Genomic DNA, 24853 nt, shown 5'->3' with positions numbered 1-24853 from the left:
GCCTTATCCTAATGGTCAGTTTCCATCCATTTCTGAAAAAACTGATCTTCATGATCCATTTATATTGTTCTGTTCATTTATTTAGAGTCTCTTCATTTTCCCCCCTGGAATATACTGATTCTGTTTGCTGTGCCCATGGCTGGATAAGTAATCAGAGTTTCTCTCACTCACCCTGGTATTTCTAATTAAAAGCAAAGAAAATAAAGATGAAGTATAGAAAAATATCCCAACTTTTACGATCTGGTCTCTGAATTATTTATTGTTTTATTGTTGTTGTTTCTTTCAGCTTTGCTATACGGATATACTGTTCACTGAACAAGAGGTATGTGAATCTGCCTTTTTGAATGTGCAAACTGATTTCAGGCTTTTTTGAAATTCTAATAGTATTATTCTTGTGTTCTGTTCCAGATTAATTATTTTAAAATGTGTATTTGAGTAGTAGTCTTTAGTAGCAACAAAAATCCATACAAAACCATACAGCAGTTTTATTTAAACCAGTCAGGAACACATGAACATCACAAGCTAGCTGGATCTCATTTTGTCACTTTTCACACCAGGTAGTGCAATAGTTAGTTTTTAGTGTTTCTGTTGTCCCAGGACTGTGTATAGTTTTTTGTTGTTGTTCCACTGTTATTTGACCCTCCTCACTGTAGTCTTTCCCACATCATAACCCCCATTTTCAGATGTGATTTCAAGCCCTCAGCTTGACTTTGTTTGGTTTTGTTTTGTTTTCAGAGAGGAGTTGGGATCAAGAGCACACCGGTGACTATTGTTCTCCCAGACACCAAGGGCAAATCGTTTCTTTTCAATGTCATGGACACACCTGGTGAGGGTTTTTCTGTCCTTGCTATTTTAAAAAAAAAGAACCTCCTAAAAAGTATAATATAAAATATTTAGCTGTGAGTAGCATTGCGAAAACCCAGCAGATGCTTGTGACTCCAGCCTTTGCCATTTGTACCTAAAAGTCCTCAGTGAAGGATAGAATGCCAGTTGCCAGCCAGCAGGATTGTTGGTGAATTGTATCCGAGTTCTACTAAAAATGTAAATTTAAGCATCTTCCTAATATGGACTGAATTATAGTCTGCACTTGAACACCTGAAGCTACCTCATACTGAGTCATACAATTGGGCCATTTAGTTTGGTTTTGCCTATTCTCAACTGGCAACCATTCTTTCCCAGCTCTAACTGGAGATACAGGGTGATTGAACCAGAACACATTCTGCATGCAAAGTACTGTGATATCTTCTCAAGCAAGCTTTTAGACCAGACTGTTTCAGACTTTATTGGCTTATGTAGCCATGCTGTTTTGGTGAGACTGTTCATGCATTTAAGTTGGGTTATAAATACAGTATGTTGAATGTAGAAGTCAGAAGTTAGAAGAGATTGCTGTTAGATATTCCACTTTATTCTAAAAGATGCAAGATTATACTTTATTTTAAAAAAAAAAGTCTGAAAAGGGTTTATTGCATTTAAACTTCGAATATTATAAATTCGCTGATGCAGCTGTCTAAACATATGCTTTAAATTGAGCAAATGATAGAAGAAACAAATAGGGGAAACTTAGGAGAAGATGGCTAGTTAATATTTAATACTGATGGAAAACAGTCAAGTTATTTCTCATTTGTGTGTGCTTAGCCCACACCATCCTTGTTACCCTAACTTGTCTTCATTCTATTTTTGAGTATGGCAGCTCACAGAGGACAGGATCTGTATCTTAGAGGAATTGTGTTCTTCCCCTTCCCACTTCTTACCTAGCTGGCATCCTCAAACAGCCTGAAAGATACTACATCAGACCAAAATCCTCCTGATCATGCCTTGACTCTTTAAAGAACCCCAAGGGTGGCAGGGTTGCTTTGATTCTGACATCCTCTGCTCCCCTGTTGAGACCCCTAAACTATGTTTTGAACAGTCTTTTCACTGGGCTTGAGGGTGATGTTGGTATTATTTTCCCTTGTATGTGTGATATTGCTTTTCATGCTGAACTCTCACTGGGAAATCACTTGCAACAGTTTGAGTGAGGTTCAGCCAAATGAAAACATCCTTTTCATCATCTTTGTTGAAGTCCAGATGACTTTATCTGACCATACATTCTCAAAACAGCTCTCTTTTGCAACAAGCACCTGAGATTTCTTTTATATCTTATAGCTTCCTTCTGTGCCAGATCATCTCCCCCTCCCAGATAGATGCATTATCCCCACCTCTTTCTTCATATGCACTGGATTCAGACCTTCAACTTTTACTTAAGAATGAAGAATTGTGAAAAACAGAAATTATCTTGAGCAAGTGCTGAGTGTATAATTACATGCCACCCATAGACACCTGGGATTCTGGGTACCCTTGAGGTCTGGCACTTTTCTTTTAGAACATTGGCGTCTCAGCATTTTCTGAACCTTTAGAATGCCATTTCAATTAAAACACTAAACTCCCTCTTCTGGGAAATAAAGATCTGTGAGTGCAGTAAATGAAGGGCCACCTTTGTAAGGACTGTGCAGGATTATTATTCCAATGAATGACTAAACTGAATGTCAGCAAAGTGGACTGGGCTATTAACAGTGCTGGCAGCAGTTCGTTTTTACTGTGAGATGTGAGCAGTGCCTTTGGCATACAGCATTAGAAGCTTGTGAACCACAAAAGATCAACAGCAACACGGGCTAGCTTCTCATGCTCTAGTGAAACTCCTTCTCTATGAGGTACATGCTGCAACTTTCCCCTCCTGATGGTTGTTATTTTGTAAAACTCCTTCAAGGTCATGTAAACTTCTCGGATGAGGTCACAGCAGGACTTCGCATTTCTGATGGTGTGGTACTCTTCATTGATGCTGCTGAGGGGGTGAGTTAAGTGAGTGTGTGAGCATTTATGCTTTCTCTCTGACTAGATTTTTTTTCATTAATAGAAAGTAAAGCATTGCACTGAATGTTAGAGAATCTGAAAAATTATTTCTGAGAGTGGGGTATCTTTTGTGGGAATTGCAAACAAGACCTTCTCAGCGTCTACGACATTCAAAACCCAGAATGTTTTAAATAGAAATGCTGAGAATTTGGAGTAGGGATAATTAAAGTGGGTCAGAGAGAAGTTATTGACAGTGTCTCCTGTATACAGGAGACAAAGCAAATATGAATGACAGGAAAACTTGGGTTAGATGAGCGCTCAAGAAATTTGACTGTTTTTAGTAGTATTGTATAGTAGTTTTATTTTGGAAAATTAATAATGGTCTAAAACACACTGCAGAAATAATCTAGTTTGAGACCACTTGAACTGCCCTGGCTCAATGCAATGAGTACAGTCTGCCCTCCATATCTGCGGACTTGCCATGCACGGACTTGAGCATCGGTGCATGGCAAAGCCACAGGGGCAGAGCAGGAGGAAGAAGGGCAAGGAGGACGAGTGGCAGCGACGAGGGGGGTAAGAGGGGGAAGGAAAAGGAGGAAGAGCCGTGACAATTGCAATGGGAGAGGGGGGAAAGAGGATGCTGGGAAGAGGAAGAGGTAGCCCCCTGCTGCCCACCATGATCTGGAATGGATCCCCACAGATATCAGTGGTCCACTGTATTCTGGGTAGTTTTGTGAAACATTTTGTGAGGCTGTAGTTTTGTGAGACATTTAATCTTCTCTGTCAGAGAGCTCTGGTACCACAATAAACTACAGTTTCCATAATTCACTAGCACTGAGTCAGGGCAGTTAAAGTGGTCTCAAAATGGATTATTTCTGCAGTGTGTTTTGGACCTAAAATCTCCATTCTTGGATGTTTCATGGAAAGATTTAGTAGGATTAGGACTTTTCTTAGGACAAGATGTTTAGGACATGATGTTTGTGTTGAGTCTACAGGTAGAACTGAAATGTTGCAATAGAAACGTAGCTGCTGTTGAACAGTGAAAAAGATTCTATTTGGCTGGTTTTGGTTGGTGTTTTTAATGTAACAGAACTAAAGTATTTATTAATTTGTGCAATAGAACTAAATTCTTAGTTATTTATTATTAATTTTTATTAATTATTACACTATACACAGAAAACTGGTGACCAGCGGAAGAATTTCCTGAGACTGAAGATCCCAAGCTCCCCCACCCCCACAGCCTGAAACATTGGAAAATGTTGTTGTTGTTGTTGTTGTTGTTGTAAGACAGCTTCCTACTTTTAGTAGTATTCTTTCTAGGTCCACTGTTGTCTTTTTACAGCATACATGTCATTGTGGCATACAATTTATCTCTTTTATCCCCATAGTTCCCTATGTAATAGAGCTTTGTTTTTGTCAAAAGTTCATTGAACAGGGCAGGCTTAAAGGAAGGCAGTGTTGCATTTAAATGCATGTCCTACATGTGAACTTCTTGCGGTGGTGGTTGAGCATAGATGCTTCTGCAGGCTGTTCTCTGAGCAGGGAAGGGTCAGTGCTTGATTTCTCACGCACCACCTGGCATCCTCTTCTATTGTGTGTCCCCTGTAGGTGATGCTCAACACAGAGCGGTTGATCAAGCATGCAGTGCAAGAGAGGTTGGCAGTAACTGTGTGTATTAACAAGATTGACCGACTAATACTGGAACTGAAACTGCCTCCTACTGATGCCTATTACAAACTGCGACACATAGTGGATGAAGTCAATGGTTTAATCAGGTATACAAACATCTGTGTTTATAACAGTTTTGAGGGCCATGGAGAGAGCACTATATGTAGCCCTGAATTCAAGCCAGCACTCTACTCACTCAATTTCTTTTTCAAAATAAAAACTAACCAAAGTTAGTAGGCCCATAACTGGATTTGTTTTGATTTGTGGCAACCCTTCAAGAGGACAGACCTTGCTGGTCTATTGCAGCAAAACCAACAAAGACTCTTGTGGGGCACCTTAAAGACTAATACATTTTATTTGGCATAAACTTCCATAGACTGTACAGAAGCTTATATGTAATGAAGCGACGTACAGTTCTTGAAAGCTTAGCTTGTCGGTGTATCATTACATCAGATATCAGAAGAGTTTTAGGTTGTTTTTTTTTATTGTGCCATGATTTTTTTCATCTTTCCTGTCATTTTAATTAATTAGAACTGTGGTTTTGGTAAGCAGTAAAAACACTTTCATTTAACTAATTCATTAATTAAAAGCAAGACAGTTCAGCTGGTCCAGTGTTGAAGAATCCCTAAAATGAAAACAGTGAAAATGCCATTGAGAGATAATGGAGAAAAAATAACAGAATTTAAAAAGTCAGTAAACTTTGTTCTTTGTTTGTAATATTATTTTATTGCTTATTACCACAACAAAATTAGTTGTACAAAAATAAGCAAATATACCCTTAATTCTCACTTTCACTGAATAAAATGTACTCTTCCAGATTGCAGTTAATTCATAGCAATGAATCTGCTGATGGGCATTTGCAGTCTTTCTTAGATTTTAAGGAATACAAACAAAACTCAATCAGTGATGCTTTTATTGGCCAACTGAAATGCACAATATACTTGTTGCAAGCTTTTGAAGCTCCATAGGCTTCTTCATCAGGCAAGATGTTACAAACCAAAAAAGAGAAGAAGAAAAAACAATTACAGATGTTAGTCATATGCCTGCATGTTGTTTCAGTCCTTAGTAAAAATGTTTTGATGGGGAGGATATCTTTTGCAGGCAGGCTCCTCCTCCTCCTAGCCATGGGGCAATAGGGAGATTTTCAAAGTCCAGGAAATTTAAAGTCCATTTGCATCTCAACAGGGACCCCTCTTTTGCAATCCAATAGGTCTCCATTCCAGTGAGGTTACAGGCCTCTTTGCAGGCAGAGAACAATGGATTCCTCAACATTTTGGGTGATGTAGAGGTAAAACATGTGAATTCAGTCCAAATTTATGAAGACAAAAATTGTTTTACCTTGGTTAAAATCCTAGTCCACAGTCCAAGGATGACATTGGGCTGTACTAGGGTTAGGGGCACAAGACCCCCGTGAATATGGAAAAACAGCAAATAACAAAAACACCATGTTTTTACCTGAGAGGACACCTTGCTAGGAATCTCTAGATCCTCCAGTGCAACTCTGTGGTCAACGTCCGACAAACACTTACCATAGAACTGCACTGGAGGAGCTACAAATGCCTAGTAGAGTATTCCCTCTAGGAATCTCTAGGTCTTTCAGTGCAACTTTTACTTAAAGTTGATCATAGAGTTGCACTGGGGAGGATCCTAGATATTCCTAGAGAGAACATATTAATCAAATCCGTGAATAATCAAATCTGCAAATATAAAAGCCACAAATATGGAGGGATGAGTGTATATTCTCAGCCTGATCTTACATCACAGGGTTGTTGTGAATATTTATTCTCATAAGGAGTGAGTACCTGATTTTTAAAACTTTTTGTTTGTTTGTTTTGCAGCATGTATTCTACAGATGAAAACCTGATTCTTTCTCCACTTCTGGGCAATGTCTGTTTTGCCAGCTCCCAGTACAGTATCTGTTTCACATTGGGTTCCTTTGCCAAGATCTACACTGACATGTATGGTAAGGGTCAACCAAAATATGTCTCCTCATTGGGAGACCTTGGCTCTTTTTTGACTCTGCATGAAAAGCTTGCCCATGTTGTGAAACTCAGCTACATTTTGCAAAAGTATATACTGTACTTTTTAGCTTTTCCTGTTTTGAGAGTTGTAGGGTGTGTGTGTGTCAAAGTTCTGCCATAGTACAAGCTGAGCAATGGGAGACTTGTCTTTTGAAGGGACAAGAATTGGGGGTGAGCAGGGCTGTAAGTGTCTTTCATGGTTTTTCCCTTTCTTCCCTTCTTCCTTTCAGCTCAGTGACATTATCCTGTAGAAATCAGTGGAACTCATTAACAGCAGAGCTTTGTCCTGTTTGCATTGCCTCATCCATTTATTAGCTAGAAACTAGATTCCCTCCCCCCCCCCTAATAACATTAGAGTGTGATAGAGATAAATAATTGACAACTGGATGCTGTGCATACTATTGTATGGTTGACAATGTGTTCTCCTTTTATATGTAGCTAGAGTGGGTCTGAATTAAGTAGGCTAAGATCAAAGAAATGATGTAGCTTCAAAGCAAGTGACTGTTGATGATAAAGCTAGCAATCTTGACTTTCTGCATACTTTAAATCCAGCAATAGAACATCTGCATAACTGAGACCCTCCTTTTCCTCTTGCTGTTTGTACAGGAGACATCAACTATCAGGAGTTTGCTAAGCGGCTTTGGGGAGACATTTACTTTAATCCCAAGACGTAAGGATTGGCTTTTTTTTTTCATTGTCTCCTTTTTGATAGGCATTTTCCATTGCAGCTTTCTTTAGGCTATGTATGTGCAGTGTCAGAACATTGCAAGCATTATATTAGTCAGAGAAGAGATCAAGACATTTCTCTCCCTGGACTGTCTATCAGGTGCAAAGATATTGTCAATATTTGTGTTAGAGTTCTCTTAAAATCACACTCATCATAAGCACAACTTTCATTAGGTAGCCCTTTATTCTGACCATTCACACATGAACGCTGTTGCACTGACATCAATGTTTTCATGAATTAGTATACAATCTAGAAAGCAGAAGTGCTGAAGAAATTACTAAATTACTTCTAGAGAAGCTTAAGAACTTAGTTTGACCTTTCTTTTCTGATATCCCCAAATAATATGTCGATCATAATGCAGCTTTTCTTCCAATGTTAGATTTCTTTAAATTTTGTGATAGTTTTCTGTTTCAAAACATTCCAAGTGTAAAAATATATAAAAGTGTAAAAAATCTGCATTTTAACAAAAAATACATATGAATTTTTGTACATATACCGTACTATGCTGTTCATCTACAGTAAATACATGAATGTGGAAGTGGATCTGTACAGAGCTCTGAATGAATATGTGAAACATTTTTAGACTGAAAATAGACTAATCCATCCATTCACAATTACACCACGCAACCAAGGCAATTTGCATGCTACTGTTATCTGATGCACTCCATCCATTGATGCCAAGTGTGGGGAAGTTCAGTAGGGATGATTTTACATTAACAGTATCAAGTCTCAGAACTCAAGCGTATTAGTTACTGACACAGAGAAATATAGGATTTTAAAAAAATAATAATTGCTAGTTGCAATTGTTCTCTGTTTCTCAAGCATCATGGCTGGGAGAAGGAAAGAGGAATGGGTTTTTCATTTTGTTTATCCAGATTAACTATTTTAGTACTGAGTCTGACATTTTCTCAGATAAAGCTGTCAGGAAAGGCCTATTAAATAGACTAGGTTCAAATTTAGTCACATATCATCTTCTGTTTCCTAGGAGAAAGTTCACTAAAAAGGCTCCAACTAGCAGTTCCCAGAGGAGCTTTGTAGAATTCATTCTGGAACCTCTTTACAAAATACTGGCTCAGGTATGTCTTTGACTGCTGGCTGTAAATGTTGATAAAGTGGGTTGTTCTTACAATACGAGAAGCTTGGGCTCCATTTCAAAAAATTTGTGTAGGGCTGCATCCTCATTGCAGAAACAATCCAGTTTGACAGCACTTTAACTGTCATGGCTCCATGCTATGGAATTCTGGGAATTGGTAGTTTGTTGTGGAATTAGAGCTCTTTGATATAGAAGGCTAAATGTGCAAACAACAATTCCCAGAATTCCATAGCATTGAGCCATAGTAGTTAAAGTGATGTCAGATTGGGTTATTTCTCAGTGTAGATGCAGCCCAGGAGAGGAAGCTCATCTCTCCCTTCCCTTTCTGTGTGTATGATTGTTTTTAAGCCCCTTCCCCCCCCCCCCCCCGCCCAGCTTTGGTCCAGTCTATCATAGCTTGTTAGATAGTTTTTTGGATATGTGCTGCAGTACCATGGCAGTGCAGAAGAAGCACAAGAATGTGGTGACAGGGAAAGAGTTCAGCCTCATATTATTTTGCAGCATTGATAATTTCTTTACTATTGGACATGCTGTCTGGTGCTGATGGGGTGTGAATTCCAAAGCAAATTGAGAGCATCAGATTGGGGAAGGCTGACTTAAAGCTGTCACCATTCATCTCCCTCTTCTTCCCACAGGTGGTTGGGGATGTTGACACCACCTTGCCACGAACATTGGATGAACTGGGGATCCATTTGACGAAAGAGGAACTGAAACTCAACATCCGCCCCCTCCTGAGGCTTGTCTGCAAGAAATTTTTTGGAGAGTTCACAGGTAGGCTTCACCGTAGGTGGGTGTCCCCTTCCTCCCTCACCGCTCAATGTGCATCCCTCCCAAAGTAGTGCGCTCGGTAGAAGAGGGCAACCATCCCAGATAGGAGTGTACCGTTCTTCGGTCAAGGGTATACAATAGCTGTGCTCCCCTGCTAGAACAACAAGCTCAAGATAAGGATTTTGAGAAATTCCACTTCAACCTTTGTTACAGATTCTAATTATACAGTGGTCTTTATTCCAAATAGTTAATTCAAGATACATTGGTGTATTGGATAGTATCTGTCCAGGACTGGAGGGGCTGAAATTCCGATCCTTATCAGGAGGGCAAGGAGGCAAGAGTTTCACTCACTACAAAGTTGTTCCCAAATACAGTCCTTTCTTTATTCTAAAGGAGAGGATGTCAGCCATTTTGCTTATATGGGAATAAGTTGAGCTAGATACACTAGTGCCTGTTGGGATGGAGAAACGTTTATTCTTGTGCATGTTGATCTCACTCTGTGATCTTTGGCTAGTCATTATTTCTTAGCCAAAGACTTCTAGGGTGCCTTTGTGAATAATACTGAAGTGGGAACTATCTACATTGTTTTGAGCTCTTTGGAGGAAGGGCAGAATAAAAGTGTCATCGGGTTAATGTGTATGATCCTGAGGCTGTCCCATTGTATGTATTCTCCCTTTGTTCTGTTCTCAAATTAATGCGTTTTTATGGAATAATAAGAACTGGAAAAGTATACTATAGGGATGTATGCCAGTAGTAACACATTCCATTTGCATTTTTTAAACATATTCAAAGATGCATAATCCTTCTATTGCACCATAATACTTTTAAAAATTTTAAAAGACATAAAAATAACATTTGCAGTTTAATGATTTAAAGGATACATTTAACATTATTGACAGCTAAACATGTTTTAATATAATGTACTGATTAATCAATGTAAACTGGAATTAAAATATTTCCAAAGGATTTCCCAAAGGTTTTCGGTAATTAAACAATGTGTATTTCCCTAGAAGAGTTGACCTTAAATATTGTGAATTGGTTTTTTGTTTTGTCTATTGTTAAAACACTAATCCATGATTTCAATGGATGATCTGTGGATTTTTTGTATCTTGGAGCATGATGATGATTTATTGATTTGTATTTAATTAAAACATTATTCTATTTAGAATTTCAGGGAGGCTTATAATCCATTGAACTACAGAATTCAGTACAATAGAACAGCTAAAACCCATATTAAAAAGAAAATAAAAGGCTTGGATGAACAAAGATATTTTAGCCTGGTCTTGAAAAGCTTGCAATATAGCCTCTCAGCAAGTCTGCTCCATCCTCGACATGCCACTACTGAGAAAGTCCTTCCATTTTTTGAAGTATACTTTTTGCTTGATATAGCCATCTGTAGAAAGACATTAGCAGAAGATATATCTGGGGTAGCCATCTTAGCCATGTAGCAAAGTATAATAACATCCAAAATCCACAAAACAGTGATACAGATCTTAACATATGACTGGGTTGGTATGGTAAGCATCTGTGGATATTTGGGTACTAAGCCATACTTTAAATGTGTATACTATCATCACCTCAGATTGAATCCAGAAACGATGTAGTCAGTGAAGTTCATATCAAAGTGACATCATTTGTATAAATCTGATTGCACCAGCCAAATCCTCTCTTGTCTTCTGCCTCATCGTGCTGCCAGGAGAGCAAGAAGATGCATGCCCTGGTTCATAAACTACTAGTTCAGATCAACAAATAGTTGGGAAACATAAGCAAAAGGCAACCTATCTGCCCTCACACACCTTGTTAGGCAGTGCTCACAGTAGGGTCAGATGTCTTCTGCAGAGTGAAGTCAACTGAGTCCACAAGGGATAGAAAGAAATTGCTATGGAAGCCTGCCCCAACTGGGAGCTTCCAGGCTTGCTGGACTTCCAAATCTAGCTGCTGGCCGTGAGGGCAGGAATAATGGGATTTGTAGTCCAGCACATCCTGAGGGTATGAAGTTGAAGAATCTTATCATAGAATAAATTCCAATGTATTCAGATGTACTTAAGTGAATGTAGAAAAGGTTTCCTTGAAGCAGAAAGGTTGTAAGCCTGTGGAATGTACATGTTTGTCATTTTAGTTGCTGTATTGCTATTTCACTAAGTTTTGTTTTCCTAGGCTTTGTGGATATGTGCGTGCAACACATCCCTTCCCCGAAAGCAGGAGCAAAGACCAAGATTGAGCACACTTATACTGGTGGAGTTGACTCTGACCTGGGGGAGGCCATGAGTGAATGTGACCCTGATGTAAGCACTTCATATATTGTCCTTCTCTGTGTGTAATGGAAACTGCCTAGGTTGCATAGCAGGGCCTGAGTGATACTAAGAAAATGAAGAAATTAATTTAACATTAAGGAAAGGGAAACAGGTGTTGAATCAGAACGTTGCTTTACCTGGAATTAACTTCGTTCAAGGTTCTTTTGAGCTGAGGTTTTCTCTAGCACTGTAGCTCAATGATGGGGAGCCAGTTTCACTCCCAAATGTATTAGTTTGCGACTCCCACAATCCTTTGCCATTGACCATATTGGTTGAGGTTTCTGGCAATTGAAGTCCAAAACATCTAAGGGCCAAATTTTCCCATCTCCTGCTGAAGGTGATTTAAAGCTGGCCTCCTTAGAAATTGCTTAGGGAGCTTCAGATGGTGTACATGGGAACTATTCTCCACATTAGATGTGATTTAAAACTATGGTGAGGTTCATTTGTACTGTGATATGAAAACTGATAAACGCATCCTCTTTATGTTTATGTTAGCAACATCACAGAAAATTGTTAGTCTGTATGCTAAGCCTGTTATTAATGGATTGAAGAAATAGGAAAGGCCTGGTGGACCAAGGAGTAAGTCCTACTCCTAAAGGTTTAAGCTCCCAGAAATGGGATTTTAGCTCCTTAAGGGAACTAGGAGTCTGTAGGCAATCTAGGCATAGTGGAAGCAGCAGTTATACTTGCTTGATCATGTGTTTGTCCTTTGCATGTATGTTCAGTTGAGAAAAGTCAAATTTTAACATCAAATTGGGTACACAAGTGATTGATGTTGAAGCCCAATCTCCCCAGGCATCTTTTCCCTTAGACTAGTTTGCTTCTAGTACTGGGCAGAAAGGAACAAGAAATTAGGCAGGGAAGCATTCCATTCCCCATATGTCCCTTTAGATAAAATCAGAGCATCACACCCCTTTCTGTGTGAAGATAACAGATAACTAAGAACAATGGATGTGGCTGACAATGTCTTGTTTAGTTTGATTTATGTATGTCACAAGGTTGTTCTTAGCACTCTTATAAAATTATAGTTTGATGTTTCTTTGGGGAATCCAGTGATGGATACAGCAAAAATAGGTCTACAAGATAAGTGAATGCCTACAGTGAACTGACTTTCATAGAATTAGATCAGGTATCCATTTAGTCCAGTTGTTTTAGCCTTTGCACTCAGTAGTGAGTCTTCAAACCCTCTTGGAAAACACATTTGAGATTTAGTATACCAAAATGCCAGTGATCAGATTTGCAAAGTAGCAGCTTTTCTTCTGAGCAATGGCTGCTATTTTCATGATTGCTTCCTTCTGCCTGAAAAGTGGCGTACCATGGATGTTCTTTGCACAAAATCTGATCTTTGCAAAACTTTTTCTTTGGAAAGGGTCCACTCATGTGCCACACCACAAAGATGTACAGTACAGATGATGGGGTCCAGTTCCATGCTTTTGGTAGGGTGTTGAGTGGGACTATCCATGCAGGGCAGCCCGTCAAGGTCCTTGGAGAAAACTACACCCTAGAAGATGAGGAAGACTCACAAATTTGCACTGTGGGACGCCTGTGGATCTCAGTAGCAAGGTAGGTGCTTCTGGATGAACTAGGTCATCATTTTGTATCTTTCATGTGTAGAGTTTGGGTGTAATGTGAAGTCCAGGACACAATCTGGCAACTTTTCTGAGATTACCTACGAATGGTGAGTGTGACTGTGCTTGCTGTGCAGAACTGTCCCAGGTTAGGGACCAACATTTTTTGGTCTCTGCACACTTGTTTCTTATCTCCACATTCTTAGTTAAGAACTTAAGTTAAGATTCTCAGAAAGTTGAATATGGCACACAACTTTTGGCAAGACTCTGATAGGTCAATCCATGCACTTGTTGACTTTAACTCAGCTTTAATTAAGTTGTTATTCATAGTTAACAGTGGGGGCTTGCTAACTTCTCTCTGGGTTCTTCAGCAGCCAATGACAAAGGCAAGGAATGATAGTTTTCTTAGTAGCATTGGTGATAGATTGATCTTGAAGTTTTTCACACACAGAGTAGTGTATATACTCATGTATAAGTCTAGAAATTTCAGTCAAAATATTGTCCCCAAAAAGCTGAGTTGACTCGTGGGTCAGTGTAGGTACTGTACTTTAATTCTTATTTTACAAAAGAAAGCATTCCCTGGTTAAGGGCAACAGTTGTCATCTGTCCTGGAAGCATTGTGACCCCTCTATTCTCTCATCCATCCAGCTTTAGTCTGACCACAGTTATACCTGCTGGAATTTTCTTTGGCATTTTCCTTTAGATACTTTATTACAGGACCCTAAGTTTTACCCTCAACTTGTCCATGGGTCACATCAAAATCTATAATTTTGGCTCCAAAACCTGACCTCGACTTATACATGAAGTTGACTTATACTTGAATATATGTGGTAGTGCCTTTTTTGCTTAATTTACATTCTTAGCTGCCAATTGAGAGATACACTATGGAACTGTGTCCATGCCCATACACTGTATTGAAGTCAGTAGTTCCCTTAAAAGAGAGTGGCAGTTGCTAGTGTGTGACAAACAGTTTGGGGGAGGTTTTCTAGCCATGAAGAACAGGAATGCCAGCGTTGTACTAACAGATATCATTTTTCAGGTACCACATAGAGGTCAACAGGGTGCCTGCTGGCAATTGGGTACTCATTGAAGGAGTGGACCAGCCTATTGTGAAGACAGCCACCATCACTGAGCCCAGGGGCAATGAAGAGGTAGGGCAACTAATATTAGCATTTCCCTTCTCTGATAGATAATGGAAACAGGTTACAAAACAACATTATTGATGTTCTTAATGGTAGACCAAGATGGTGTTCTTTATTTCTCCTCACGCAGCAATCAGTTTCATGTCTAAGGTGGTTCCATTTTTATGACTACATATCTGCTATAGGCTGCTTCAGATCCTCTTAGCACTTGAAATGGAGCCTTTGCTTTCATTCCTTCCTGCTAAGATTCCATCCTCCATCTCATTCTGTCATTACCAACATCTTTTCACATGGCTTTGTATAGTAGTGAGCTTGCATCAGGAATTATTTAAAATATGTAGTAAAGGTTTATATTCCACTGCTCTTGGCATTTTTGTGACACCATCCCTTTAGTATTACTGGCAACTTTCTCCACTCCTCTCTTTTAGTGATGACCTAGGTAACCATATAACCTTTCTTAGCTCTACCCCAAATCAGTATTGGATTTTGCTACAGCAGTCTTTAAAATAAGTGGGAAGACATGGATCCCACCCTTTGTTTCAGGTACATGGGATCCAGAAGACTTATCCTGCTGTAATAGTCCTTAGGACTGGAGCGTGGCTTTGGCCTGGCTTCCAGACTCTTAGGATGCATGCAACATTTAAACAGCATACCTCCAAAGTGTCCTGAAGCAGCTTTAGTTTGGCATGTCTGTAAAAAACAAAAAAACAATCCTAATACATGAGTTCCAAGAACTATTTGGACTTAAGGTATCATTTAAATAATGTTAATATAATGTTTGTTTTCAGGCTCAGATATTCCGTCCCTTGAAGTTCAATACCACTTCTGTCATCAAAATTGCAGTAGAGCCTGTAAATCCCTCTGAGCTACCCAAGATGCTGGATGGGCTGCGGAAGGTCAACAAGAGTTATCCCTCTCTTACTACTAAGGTGTGTTATCTGTTTGGAGAACTCAGATGGGGAATCATCAGGAAATGAGAACAGTCTAGCTGCTATTGCAGTCCACATGGAGTTCAGAATGGTGTATGTTTTCTTACGTTTTCTCCTGTGCATCTCCTTTCAGGTTGAAGAATCTGGAGAACATGTAATATTGGGAACAGGCGAGCTCTATCTTGACTGTGTAATGCACGACTTGCGGAAAATGTACTCAGAAATTGATATCAAGGTAAAAAAAAAAAGAGTGTTTTCTAATCTGCCCCTGGTGTTGACTTAGTGGGCAGTCTTCCATCCAAAATACTTGAAAGTACTTTGGTTTATTCATAAGAAAGGCTGGGTAGTTGGCCCATGACCTAATTATTATCTCTGCCAATTCTCCTGTTTTTAAAGGTTGCTGATCCTGTTGTCACATTCTGTGAGACAGTTGTGGAAACATCTTCCCTGAAGTGTTTTGCTGAGACACCAAATAAGAAGTATGATTATAATGCTGTTGTTTTGGTTGGTTGTGTGTTTTTTTTTAACTAAACGCTGTCTTGTGATAGACTCACACTAACACTGTTTGCTAGAAAGAAGATGTTACTCTATTCAGAAATGTTCTGCCTAGCCCTTAGCTGCAGTAGTTCATGCAGTGTTGGGTATGTCATATTTAAAAGTCTTCAGGCTAAGTGATAAACAATATGATATGGAAGCCATTTTGAATCCCTCATTGTGGCAGCTGTCATTGTTCAGCAATCTATTCATCTTCCTTTGCCATATCCCCATACTGCCATAGGCATTCTTCCACAGGCAGAAGAATATATGTAATCTTGCCTAGAAAGGAGGCTAAATAGCCACAGGCCCCTCTTGCTCACACTTGCTATTTTGAATTACTTGTCAAGCTAAATTTCAAATGTAGGAGACACAACCAAATAAGATGAGACCTGATGTTTAAAATAAAAAATGTAGCTCCTGGACTCCTAGAAAGCAGACAATTAGTGGTGGATATCTTTTAGTACTCAAAAGCAGTGATGGGTGTTCATTTTCTGCTAGGGACCACATTTCAAGTAATAATGTACTGAGCTGCATGTTTGTAGCGAATAGAACCAAAGACCTTAGCGTATGGGTTGCCACCAACCTCTTTTCTCCTTCCCTTTTCAGTGGGCTGTCAGAGCCAGAACACATAGCTCTCAACAGGGTCTGAGCTGATAACTTGGCAACTTCTGAAACTAGGCCAAGAAACTAGGATACAGTTTTCCATCCTGTTTAGAGGGTCTGAAGTAGGAAGGACAACAATTGTTTCAATCATACAACAGTCCCCCAATAGAATGAGCTTCAGAATGAAGTTCAACTATATTAAAGAAAACCTTCATTAATGTTTTCTACATTCCACCTTTCTTTTCCCTGCTAAACGACATTTGTTTGTTTTTTTGTTCAGGAACAAGATCACCATGATTGCTGAGCCACTGGAGAAAGGTCTGGCTGAAGATATTGAGAATGAAGTAGTGCAAATAACATGGAACAGGTATGGAGCTGAGCTTGCCCAAGAACTGGTGTTTTGAGCGAGCTTTGGAAGCAAGTATCCTCAACATTCCCAACCCATTTTATCCCTCCATCTTCAAACACATCCTAGAAAGCCTGCTTTACCCTTTAAATTGTGATACCTTATGTGTAGTGGTAAATAGTCTTTTTAAAAGCTTGTTCTTTGTATTTAAACAAATGTCATGTTCATTTTAGTGCTTTAGAAATTCTAGAAGTTATAGGCAGGTTGCCAAGGGAAGTGGTGCAGTCTTCATAGAATCATAGCATTGGAAGAGACTCAAAGGCCACGAAGTCCAACCTCTGCCATACAGGAATACACAATCAACATACCCCAACAGATGGCCATCCAGCCTCTGTTTTAAAACCTCCAAAGAAGGAGACTCCACTACAAGGGAGTGTGTTCTGCTGTCAAACAGCTCATACTATCAGGAAGTTCTTCCTAATATTGAGTGGCATCTCTTTTCCTGTAGTTTGAACCATCATTGCTCCAGGTCCTTTACTCTGGAGCTGCAGAAAATATTTGCTCCATCTCTTCAGATATTTAGAATCCCTTCAGATATTTAGCAGTAACTCTAGCAATAGTGAGTACATTTCTATATTGCTTATCAGTGCACTTAAACATTTCCTAAGCAGTTTACAATGTATAAGCTAATTTCTCTCAACAAGCTGGTTAATTATTTTAGCTACCTACAGAAGGATGCAAGGCTGAGTTGACCTTGGAGCCCTGCAGGATCGAACTCACAACCTTGTAGCTGTGAGAGGTTGGAGTACCAGCATTTAACCACTTCACTACTAGGTCTCCTTAAATAACTGAACTGAATCATAGAGTTGGAAGAGACCACAAGGGCCATCCAGTCCAATCCCCTGCCATGCAGGAACTTTCAGTCAAAGCATTCCCAGCAGAATAGGCAAGTCAGTGTCATATTTAAACAATATATGCTACAGCCTTCCCTAAGAAATATTTAAGGGGTGGATGAGCAAGTATCAGTTAAGAGCTAGATTATGCTGCAATATATGTTTAGACAGAAAGTTTAAGCTGGATGATCTTTAAGGTCTCCCCCTTTTCTTCTGGTAATATTTACGTATCTTTCATTAGAAAAAAGTTGGGTGAATTTTTCCAGACCAAGTATGACTGGGATTTGTTGGCTGCTCGTTCTATCTGGGCCTTTGGGCCAGATGCTACTGGACCAAACATCTTGGTGGATGACACCTTGCCTTCTGAGGTAAAGAGCTTGCAGGAGTGTTTGGGTTGGGCTTTGAGCCTAAATTGAGTAAAGGCCTCTTCTGTAGAAATAATGCAGTTTTAAATTCAAGTACTGGAGAGTTTTCTGTTGTCTTTTCAGTGAAGACTTTTTCCAGCAAGCTTTTGGAAACTCGTTTTAACAAAAATGACTTTTATGGTCTTGTACTGTTTTTAATCTGTTTTAAAATAACATTTTAATTGGTTATAATTCTGTTGTTATTTAATGCTGTTTTAATCTGAATTTTGTATGTTTTAGCTGCATGTGTTTTATTGTGTTCTCTTTTTTGTAAGCTGCTTTGAGTCTCAGGAGAAATGTGGGATATAAATAAAGAGATAGTAAATGATGTCTGTGGAGATCAAAGCAAAAAATCACATAGCACGTTTTATTTCAGATTCCCTCTCCCGCTTGTTCTTCATTCTAGAATATTGGAGTGTTTTCCACACTGTCCACTAGCATGCAAGATCTTTGAAGAAAAGTTTGGCCTGGAAACTGCCACTTCCTCTCAGCAGATTATAATGAGGAAGAAGGAATAAAGAACATATTCTCTGGCTCTGAACTGCTGTTGAGACACTAAATTGGTCCCAAGGCTATGTTTGACCTCCTTATCGCATGCCTGTGGACAGTTTGGAAACAATACTTTTTGAACTACAGTTCCCAGAATTTCCCACCAGCATTCTGTCTAATGGATTCTGGAAGCTGTAGTCCAAAAAAGTAACTTTTCTGAGCTCTGTACAGGGGAGCTTTGGTAAGAAGTATTCAGGTTTATTTGTAGTCACTCACTCTTTCTCATTGCTGCTGTGTCATCTGTTTCTCCTTTACAGGTTGATAAAACTCTTTTGGGTTCTGTGAAAGACAGTATTGTGCAGGGATTCCAGTGGGGAACTAGAGAAGGACCACTCTGTGATGAGTGTAAGTAAAAATTAAGAATTATAAATTCTCTTGTGGGAATTTTCAAGCTCTTCCCTTTCCAGACATATTGTCTGTTACATGTTGATGAGTCTGACATTACAACAGTTCCAGGGTATTTAATTCCCACATTGCTAGGTTTATCTAGAAAAAAGTGGACTAGAAGATAATTCCTGGTTTTTATGTTTACACTTCCCAGAAATAAACTGAATATACCATAGAAATTATTTAACCTTATTTCTTCACCACCACTTCTGAACACAGAAATTTGAATCCTAAGCAAATTCAGTTGCTGTTATGTACTCATTAAAGCTGGAATTCTCATTGGGGCACTATTTGGGTGTGAAAATAGTTCTAACAGTAGTTTCACTTTTTCAGAGATACACGAGTGCTATCTCTAGTGTACCCTGTCTTTCCACAAACACATATCCAGTCCTCTGTCTTACTTTTTATTTCTTCCACCATTGTGCATTGGGTGAGCTGTTGGCCTTGGCGCCTGTTGTCCATTCAGTCAGACAACTGTGGGATCCAGTGTAACTACACTTATCTTTCAACAGTATCCCCTTACATTGTTTTCAGCTTTCTTTTTTCCAGGAGAAACCAAAATGAATTTAAAGTAACTGGAAAGGCCTTTTAAGGACTGGGGCGGGGGTGGGGTTCCTAAAGCTTCTGTGGACCCTCAAAATAAGTGATCTATATAACTTACAATGTGGTGGGAAGGTTTGAGTGTCTGAATAGGAGACAGGAGACCAGAGCTCAGATCCTTGCTTGGCCACAGATATTCAATAAGTGACTTTGGCATGTTGTGCTCTCTCAGCCTTAAAGGAAGGTAGTGAAAAACATCTTCTGAATAATAATAATAATATGAATAAACCTTGCTAAGAAAACTCTGTGATAAGATTACCATAAATCAGACTTGGCTTGAAGCATGTAGCAACAACAGCTGCAGAGAGTTTAGTTGTGCAAAATTCAGGATGCAAATAAGCTACCAATAAATTAAATTAGTAAGTTATATAGTTAAAGTCTCCTGTGACAATTTTCCCTATGAAGGATCTATACCAATAACCATGAGGGCTCTTGGTTGTATGAACCACCTCTGCACCTCGTGCCAGTGTTCTTTGCTTCCTTTTGTTGCAGTGATCCGCAATGTGAAATTTAAGATCCTGGATGCTGTGATTGCTCAGGAACCATTGCATCGGGGAGGTGGACAGATCATCCCAACAGCCCGTCGGGTGGTGTATTCTGCTTTCCTCATGGTAAGAAACATCTGGCATGGCAACAAAGGCCAGCAGTCCTACAAAAGGATATTTTTGATGCCAAGAAAAGACCATTCTGTTCTCACAGGCAGTAAAAGAAGCTCTTTAAAACACTTTTTGAAATGCTTTTTAACTGCCGTGTTAAATGTTTGACTGTAATTTTGCATTAATGTGCTTTTGAAATATTATTTTAGTTAATTGGAAAACTGAGATGGAAGAATGAAAATAATGAAAAGTGCCTTGTTGGAGGAGTCATAGCTCAGTAATTGAACACATACGCTGCATTCAGTCTTTGGGCATCTGCATGTAGAGCTGGAAAGGACCTCTGTCTGAAGTCAGCTAGTTAAACGGACCAGGTCTAACACTGTATCAGGCAGCTTAGATACTTTTAAGGAGAGACTTACTGCTTCAGACCACATCCTTATGTTGTCCAGTATTCTGTTCCAGAAGCAGCCAACCAAATACCTCTGAATAGCCCACAAAAAGGAGATGGGTGTTCCCCATAGATTGTATAGAGAGGCATACCGTCTCTTATACTGGAAATGATATGTAGCTACCATGACTGGTGGGCATTTATAACTGTCACGCCTGGCAGGCACATGTTCCTAAAGGTTTTTATCTTCAGTAGGTGGAGAGCTAAAACAGCTTTAATAATCTAAGGGATTGTTTTCATCCTGTCATTCTTACTTTGACTCCTGATGTAACATTGCTTCATAAAGAGTATGGTAATTTACAGGAGCCAGCATGGCATAGTGGTTTGAGTGTTGGACCATGACTCTGGAAACCATGTTTCAAATTCCTGCTCAGCTATGGAAATCCACTGGTTGACACTGGGCAAATCATACTCTTTCAGCCTCAGATGACAAAGGCAACCCCCAGTAAACAAATCTTGCCAAGAAAACCCCATGACAGGGTCTCCATAAGTCAGAAATGAGTTGAAGGCACACAACAACAAGTGTATAAGAGATAATAACTAACAATTATGCTGAGATGTCATAACCTGGTGGATACAGAACCTTTGGACCTCAGAAGGAGGAGTATGAAGAAAGATAGATGAAAGAGGTGTTGGATACATTCAGGGCAAAGGACTGAGAATTTAAAGTTGATGTGATGTGTTATCAGAACATTATTCTCTAAATGCTTCTTTGTGGCTGCTCTCTGTTTTCCCACAGGCCACTCCCCGATTAATGGAGCCATATTACTTTGTGGAGGTCCAAGCCCCTGCTGACTGTGTGTCTGCAGTGTACACAGTTTTGGCCAGGCGAAGGTAAGAAACATTTATGTTCATTAGCCTTTTTATTGCCATGTTGCTGAACTGAGAAAGAATACAGATCTGTTTTCTAAAACCTGTCAGCAGCAGGGCGGGGAGGAGTGGTAATTTTCTTGAAAATACCACCTCTTTATTATTTTACTGTTTTCTGCCAATATTGAATACTGAATGGAGAATACCAAGGATGATGGTGAAAATCTCATCACTTGCAATCTGCACTAGCTTTTTTTCTGTTAATTGTGGTTGCCAAGATGTGAAGATGGCCATGAGTATAAATTTCTTTTAAGGAAGACATCCAGCCACTTCCCCAACAATGCCATCATTTTCTCACTTTGCTCCTTTGCAAAGAGGACTAAATATGGTCAAAAGTGGTACAGGAGAAGTCTTAGTTTGCATACCCATTCCCCCTCTCTATTTTGAAGTTAAGTTGCCCATTGAAGGCACTTTGCTCAGCTGCTTCCTAATACCAAAGCCCTAGAGTTGGCAAGGTCTTTTAATGGCTCATTCTGGCCTGGGTACCAACTGCAGGAGACAGATTGATTTCTCCATTGTGGTGTGCTTTTTGAGCTTTCCTAAGGGTTCTTGATTGAAGTTGAGCAAAGGTATTGGATTGCTCTTTTTCATCAAGATGTGCTTATATTAAGTTTTACCTCACAGTAATCCCAAACATCCCACTACTTCTATACTATTATTTATACTGTGTTTTGTATCTATAGGTCTCTCTCCAGTTCACCCGATTTTCTGTCTTTCCTTGTCATACTACTTTTGTTACCCATTAGTAAGCACAGATGATCTCCTGAATCATCTGGTATGATTCCGGGGACACTGAGAGGGAACACTGACAAGTACATGTGGAGGAAACCTCAGCCATATTTTTTTTTTTTGCAATATTTATAGAGGCCATGTGACCCAAGATGCACCAATCCCAGGCTCTCCTTTGTACACCATAAAAGCATTCATCCCAGCTATTGATTCATTTGGGTTTGAGACAGACCTCAGAACTCACACTCAAGGACAAGCATTCTCACTCTCTGTCTTCCACCACTGGCAGGTAAGTGACATTAGAGTAGCAGAACAACAAGTTAGGGCTTCAGATTTGTTGTGCTTTCACTCAAAACTCCATGCCTGAGATGCACAATTATTCAAAGTCAGGCTCTTCCAGTCCCAACAGCAGGAAGTAACCCTGATTAGTGTGGCAGACAGAACTTGGAACTTGAGCTAAACATTCTTTGTATATAATATGCTCTCATTCTGCTTCAAGACACTCTATATTTCATGCCAAGAAAATTTATTGGCTTGACCAATAAATGTTTACATCCTTTTTTTCACATATAGTAGAGACTCTTTTGAGTCCCTCCCTACTCTCTTATTAATCATAAATAGCCTTGATTTAATCTACTAGTGCCAACTGATAGAAGATGGAGTTTTGAGATGGTGTGGGATGGCGCTACAGTAAAGCTGACATTGTACTGCAAAACCAAATAATCCTTTCAAAATCTTTTATTCTATTCAGAGGGTGCCCTTCCCTTACACGGGGGATCCATTCTGGACCCACCCCACATAAGGGAAATTCTGCGGATGCTCAAGCCCCATTTAAAACAATGGGGCTTGTGCACGCAGTGTGTGCAGGCACATGCACCATTGCCTTTTATGGTGAGCGGCTTTCAGCATAAGCTGAAAGCTGTGTAAAGTGCACCCGCATATGATGTGGGTGCACTGTAAAAATAATACAGATTCTCTGGGAAACTGCAAAAGTTTCTGTATACCTGCTTGGTGAATAACCAAGCCTGGATATTTTGGCGATTCTCTTTGGGCTGTTGAGGGATCTACAGTTCTTTTACTCACACTGAGTGTTCCTTATGTTCCAGATTGTGCCAGGTGACCCATTAGACAAAAGCATTGTGATCAGACCTCTTGAACCACAGCCAGCACCCCATCTGGCCAGAGAGTTCATGATAAAGACTAGACGCAGGAAGGTAAGGCTTAAACAGCAATCCATCTTGTCTCTTTTGGATTCTGCAGTTCTTTCTCTCCAATGGAGCACACACACAGTTTCCTCTCCATTATTTCTCTCCTATCTAATGCTTGCCTTCTCATTATCTCTCTTTCAGGGGCTAAGTGAGGACGTGAGCATCAGCAAGTTCTTCGATGACCCTATGTTGCTGGAACTGGCCAAACAGGATGTGGTGTTGAACTATCCTATGTAATTGTGCTGGATCTGTTCCCTCACCCCCGCTGGGCAGCAGCACTTTCCCAGGCAAGAATCCACTATCATCTTGCTTCACCAGCATCCTACACATGAAGCAGTGCTGCATCTTTGCTCTTCATGCTGCTGTCCCATGGTTACCAGAGCTGTCGCATGGTTACCAGACTAGTTTTGTGCTGTAAAGGAGGTCTCGTGCTGTGAATGAACTCCACTGTTGTGGTGCTATCCTACTCTGGCTGGAATACACCACCCTAGAACTCTCTGTGCCTCAAACTCAGTATCTCAAGAGATTTTACACTTGAGACCTCTAAGCTTCCCACAGCAAAGTTCCTTTTCCACAGTAAATGCTGGTGTTGTGTTGTTTAAAAAAATAATTCTGCAACCTCTCTTTTTATTTTCCAAAAGCATTGACATGAATGTCCAAAGATTATTGGGCAAGTTCATCTTCCCATTCAAACTGAACCGTAAGCTCATAACCCACCCATTTTGATGGTGTGGCAGTTCATTACTGCCACTTCTTATTGGCAGAGAGGGAAAAGAGCCAAGCCACTAATACTTTTTTAAAAAAAACCTTAAAGATCCCATTCAGGTTTTGGCCCTTTCTGGGCCACTGCCAGCATTCTGGAGCTTCCAATGTGTTCATTTAATTGGATTTGGCGCATGGAGGAGAGGTCATTTAAAGATAATAAATATTTTTTATATCTGTAACTGATAATAGCTTTCTGGTCTGGTTCTTGATTCTTGTCCCATTTGTGTGTGAACGAGCAAGAAAGAGGAATGTACAAAATCCCATATATTCATTTCAAAGGGACAAAACAGAAAGGCAGAAAGGAGTGTCCAGAAACCACTCCTGGCCCAATCGCCCCAGGACCACGTCAAAGACACTGCGGTCCCAAATTGACCATGGCAAGAAGCAGAAAACAGCCAATCCTTTTTGAACCGCCTTAGGTGGCCCTGGGGCAGCTTCCCAGGCATGCATCATCTAAATGCCATGCCCCCAGGACAGCACTAAGCTGCCCCCCATCTGCCCATCTGTTTCGGACCAAAGTGTTCTCTCTGTTTTTGAGTTTTGCCACTGCTAGCCCAACAAGGATTTGACAGAAAGCAAAGCACAGCATACAAAACTTTCACTGACTATTTGTGTATCCACTATTGTCCATTCTCAGTTAGAGCAGTCCCTCACAATTATAAAATGTCTGTCTGGACCTCTATATCCAGTTTTAACCAGATATGCCAGTGACAACCTGTGCCCTTCTCTCTGTAAAATGAGTCTAGTACTCAGAGTTTTGTAACTTTACTCAAGAATTTTGTAAAAAAAAAAATGTGGATGACTCCCAGAGGCACAAACCATTCAAGTGCCATTTTATCAGCTGGTTGTTTAAATTTATTATCAGGGTACCCAGCTACT

The 24853-nt window shown here is 39.8% G+C and overlaps 1 protein-coding gene across 1 annotated transcript in view; it reads left to right on the top strand.

The window, feature by feature from the left end:
- EFTUD2 (elongation factor Tu GTP binding domain containing 2) overlaps positions 1-24157 on the top strand; it is a 32789-nt gene extending 8632 nt beyond the window's left edge. Inside the window, exons 7-28 of the mRNA XM_042475180.1 lie at positions 287-322; positions 736-826; positions 2747-2829; positions 4438-4604; positions 6336-6460; positions 7125-7188; positions 8231-8321; positions 8974-9109; positions 11264-11391; positions 12770-12963; positions 14008-14119; positions 14899-15039; positions 15173-15274; positions 15436-15518; positions 16460-16546; positions 17660-17786; positions 18629-18716; positions 19851-19969; positions 21142-21236; positions 22137-22290; positions 23108-23215; positions 23351-24157. Coding sequence (XP_042331114.1) covers positions 287-322; positions 736-826; positions 2747-2829; positions 4438-4604; positions 6336-6460; positions 7125-7188; positions 8231-8321; positions 8974-9109; positions 11264-11391; positions 12770-12963; positions 14008-14119; positions 14899-15039; positions 15173-15274; positions 15436-15518; positions 16460-16546; positions 17660-17786; positions 18629-18716; positions 19851-19969; positions 21142-21236; positions 22137-22290; positions 23108-23215; positions 23351-23446 — 2427 coding nt within the window. The 3' untranslated portion in view covers positions 23447-24157. The remainder of the gene's footprint in view (positions 1-286; positions 323-735; positions 827-2746; positions 2830-4437; positions 4605-6335; positions 6461-7124; positions 7189-8230; positions 8322-8973; positions 9110-11263; positions 11392-12769; positions 12964-14007; positions 14120-14898; positions 15040-15172; positions 15275-15435; positions 15519-16459; positions 16547-17659; positions 17787-18628; positions 18717-19850; positions 19970-21141; positions 21237-22136; positions 22291-23107; positions 23216-23350) is intronic.
- The last annotated feature ends 696 nt before the right edge of the window (positions 24158-24853 follow it).

This window comes from Sceloporus undulatus, chromosome 6 (genome assembly GCF_019175285.1).
Source record: "Sceloporus undulatus isolate JIND9_A2432 ecotype Alabama chromosome 6, SceUnd_v1.1, whole genome shotgun sequence".
Classification (NCBI taxonomy): domain Eukaryota; kingdom Metazoa; phylum Chordata; class Lepidosauria; order Squamata; family Phrynosomatidae; genus Sceloporus; species Sceloporus undulatus.
The sequence above is the reverse complement of the archived record's forward strand: the minus strand, read 5'-3'. Positions and strand labels throughout refer to the sequence as shown.